The sequence below is a fragment of the Coptis chinensis genome, chromosome 2 (genome assembly GCF_015680905.1).
Source record: "Coptis chinensis isolate HL-2020 chromosome 2, ASM1568090v1, whole genome shotgun sequence".
NCBI classification, from domain to species: Eukaryota; Viridiplantae; Streptophyta; class Magnoliopsida; order Ranunculales; family Ranunculaceae; genus Coptis; species Coptis chinensis.
Genome location: NC_141457.1, coordinates 17120190 through 17123502, shown reverse-complemented (window position 1 = coordinate 17123502; position 3313 = coordinate 17120190). Strand labels below are relative to the sequence as shown.

The window sequence follows — 3313 nt, the reverse complement described above, 5'->3', positions numbered from 1 at the left end:
CCACCAGTAGTACTTCCTTTCCACATACTGCTTTATATTTGTTAATTTCAACTTTCTTTTCTTCTCTGCTGTCCTCCCACCTTCCCAGCTATGTTTGTGTAAAAAACAAGCAAGAAGAAAAACTCGCAATTGAACAACCTTTTCGAAAGGTTAATGCTAAGCAAAAAATTAAATAAAGCTAAAACTTTTTTAGGCCCATGTATATGCATGGGGTGTCTTCTTGCTCTCTAGCTAAGTTTGGCATCCATCCTCCTCCTCTCCATCAAGAAACACTAAATCTCTTCTCAACATAGTTGTGTATATAAATGACCTTTGTGATCTTTCTTCTCATTCCAAAATAAGTGTATATCGAAATAAGCATAGCTATAAATGGCTGCTGACTGGGGACCTGTTGTTGTGGCTGTGGTGTTGTTCATCCTTTTGTCACCAGGACTTCTCTTCCAACTACCAGCCAAGACAAGGGTAGTAGAGTTTGGTAACATGGCTACTAGTGGGATCTCCATTCTTGTTCATGCGATTTTGTTCTTTTGTATACTCACCATCTTGGTCATAGCAGTCGGAGTGCACATCCATTCTGATTAGATCATTATCCCGGCTGAACGTAAATTTAAGTACTTCTCGACAGCTTAAGTTCTTGCATTAGTTCTTTCTTTCGCGTGTGATGTTATATTTGTTATGTGTTCCTTCTTTTTGCTAATTAATTTTCATTCTTTTGTATATTGAATTGTTGATTGATCTTCACCTGATTCAAACTAAGTTGTTTCTCTTACGGCGCGGGTTTCTGTTAATTTGCGTTCTATAGCATTTTCACAGAAGATGATCAATTAATTTGTTCAACCACAAGAGTTCATTTCAATTCAAATACTAGGGAATAACACGGATCAAAAGCTTTTATTAGACGCATAGCTTTTGTTCCTATAAGTTCTATGAAAGCAAACCAGGACCAAATAAACTAATTGAGCTGTAATAAGGTAGTGTAACATGTAAAGCATACAATCAACCAATTGTGTTATGTACGCTAGCATATAGAAAATTACGCTTGCATTAGATGATGCGAATTCAAACCACGGCACATATAAGCCACGAAAGCAATACATTCATGATTCTATTCTTTTAGTTCGATATAAAACTTTTACAGTACCAACAAAGAAACATTTATCGACATAGAGCATTTCAGAGTACAATGAAAAACAAAAAAGCTATATTCAGAAACAATGTAACCATATGCAGCATGCCACCATATTTATGAATAGGAACTTAAGAAGGACCTGAACATTCTTTTATCAATTAATACGTTTAAATTACATAGCGATAACTTCACTGCCATACAGATTACACGGGGGAAAGCTCACTGTTCACATTAATTATTGCTTTAACTCCTTAAGTACGTTCACTATCGCTAAACTCACTGTTGTTCAAGCCTAAGTTCATGATATACCCTTTAATTTATGGATTAACCTCCGGGCCTTTACCTGTCTCAACAGGAGGACGCGGTGGCTTATGAAATAAGAGACGACGAAGTGACTCCGTAGCATGAACATACTCTAGAATTAAGACTGATAAAGATGCCTTGTGAGTATCTAGTTTTGAAGGTAACAGAATCTGATGTGGGACTACACCAGCTGCACTCGTTTGAGACCCATAATCTCTTACTGCAAGAGCATTATAAGCACAAAGCAGCGTAAAAACCGCAAACACAAGCATTGTTGCACAAAAACTTCGGTAGCCCTCCATTGTTGAACCAATGATTAGCAGCAAAGAATGAGAATTATTTATGCTATGGAAGGCGCAAGGTTTAAATTTGATAATAGTTTGTTTAAACAAATTCAGTTTATGTAACACTGGTTAATTAGTCACTGTTGTTATAACAAAATAACTAATTCAGTTCATCGTCAATGAAGTTGTCTGTAAAATCTATAAATAGGCGACTCTTCCTAATTGTAAATTTGTAATTGTTTTTTATGGGCCACAAATAGGTCTGTCGTTTGTGTATGTAGCTGTAATTTGAAGTTCGAACAACCTGCACATGGATCATGGTGTCGCACCCCCAAAAGCTTAGGAAAAGCTACATAATAATGTGAATGATGGTAATTTGCAAGAAATATGCCCCCAAGATTTTTACAGAAGCTCTATTACCATGCCGTATACGGTATACTCTTGCACCCGACATTAAATCCTGATTCCGTTCCTGCGGCCCCACTGTTAGCATGATTATATTATCGTTAACTTGGTCGGATTAATATTTCTTTTATTAAGTATTCATTGCTATAAACTCACTACCATACCTCACATATATTATCGTTGAGGGTTTGGGTTAATCCCATCATCTGGGGGTCTGCGGTCTGCGGTCTGCCTATTTCAATAGGAGGACGTGGTGGTGTACGAATTAACAGACAGCGATGCGGCTCAGTATCTTCATCAACATGCTCTAGCTAGAGTTATGCCTGGTGAAGTGGTGAAGATGCCTTGTGACATATATCCCTACTTTTGAAGTTAGTAGAATAAGAGTATTACTCGTCACACACCGATACTCTCTCTCCACACCCCGTGCAACACTCTCTCTCCACACCGTTTTCAAAGAATCACACACCCCGTTTGTTATGGGGTATGGTGTGTTAACTGTTCACAAAAAGAGCATAAAACTACATAAAGATGAGAGATCCAAAAAGAGTAGAAACTCTCAACTGGAAAATGGAGTAGAAATTCATCGTCACTAATTTGATGTTTTTTGTTTAAGATTTGGTGTTTAAGAAACTCCAAAAAGAATTAATCCATTAATTTGGTGTTTTTGGTTTAAGATTTGATTGGTTACTCTTAATTTGATATTGTTGAGGCAGAGATGTTATAACTCATTTCTCTACCTCCGATCTTACATGTCTTTTTCGAGGAATAGTGCTCATTCTCAGTGATCGGTTGAACCCGAGAGGGTTGCCTACGTACCCCCTTTTTGGGGGATCAAGCCGACCGTAGTTCTCCTCTCACCCCTCACCCCTCTCTCTCCATTCTCAACCCCTCTTTTACTCTGTTCTCCTCTCTTTCTTTTTATATCCCTCTTAGGTTTACTCATGGGGCATAGTATGGCCCTGGGCCTATTCTCTGGGCCCAATACATACTATGGTTTGGGCCTTATCTCTTGACCCAGTACCTATGTGATATATCCCTGAATATGGCTACTACATTTGCCCCCTCTCGGGTTCGACAACGATGATGACGGCGGACCCGAGAAGTCCTCAAACTTCCTTGTCTCTCTCTTTGAACTCTAGATATCCACAGTATCCTGTGACTATACGTAGTCTTCTTCTCCTCAGGACAT

General features: G+C 38.5%; 1 protein-coding gene across 1 annotated transcript; it reads left to right on the top strand.

Moving 5' to 3' along the window:
• The first annotated feature begins 216 nt into the window (after window positions 1–216).
• Window positions 217–2012, top strand: LOC147515153 (uncharacterized). The gene is made up of 2 exons (XM_086594451.1): window positions 217–611; window positions 1485–2012. Exon 1 carries the CDS (start codon window positions 370–372, stop codon window positions 580–582), a length of 213 nt encoding a protein of 70 aa, XP_086450577.1. The 5' UTR covers window positions 217–369; the 3' UTR covers window positions 583–611; window positions 1485–2012.
• Window positions 2013–3313: the final 1301 nt, after the last annotated feature.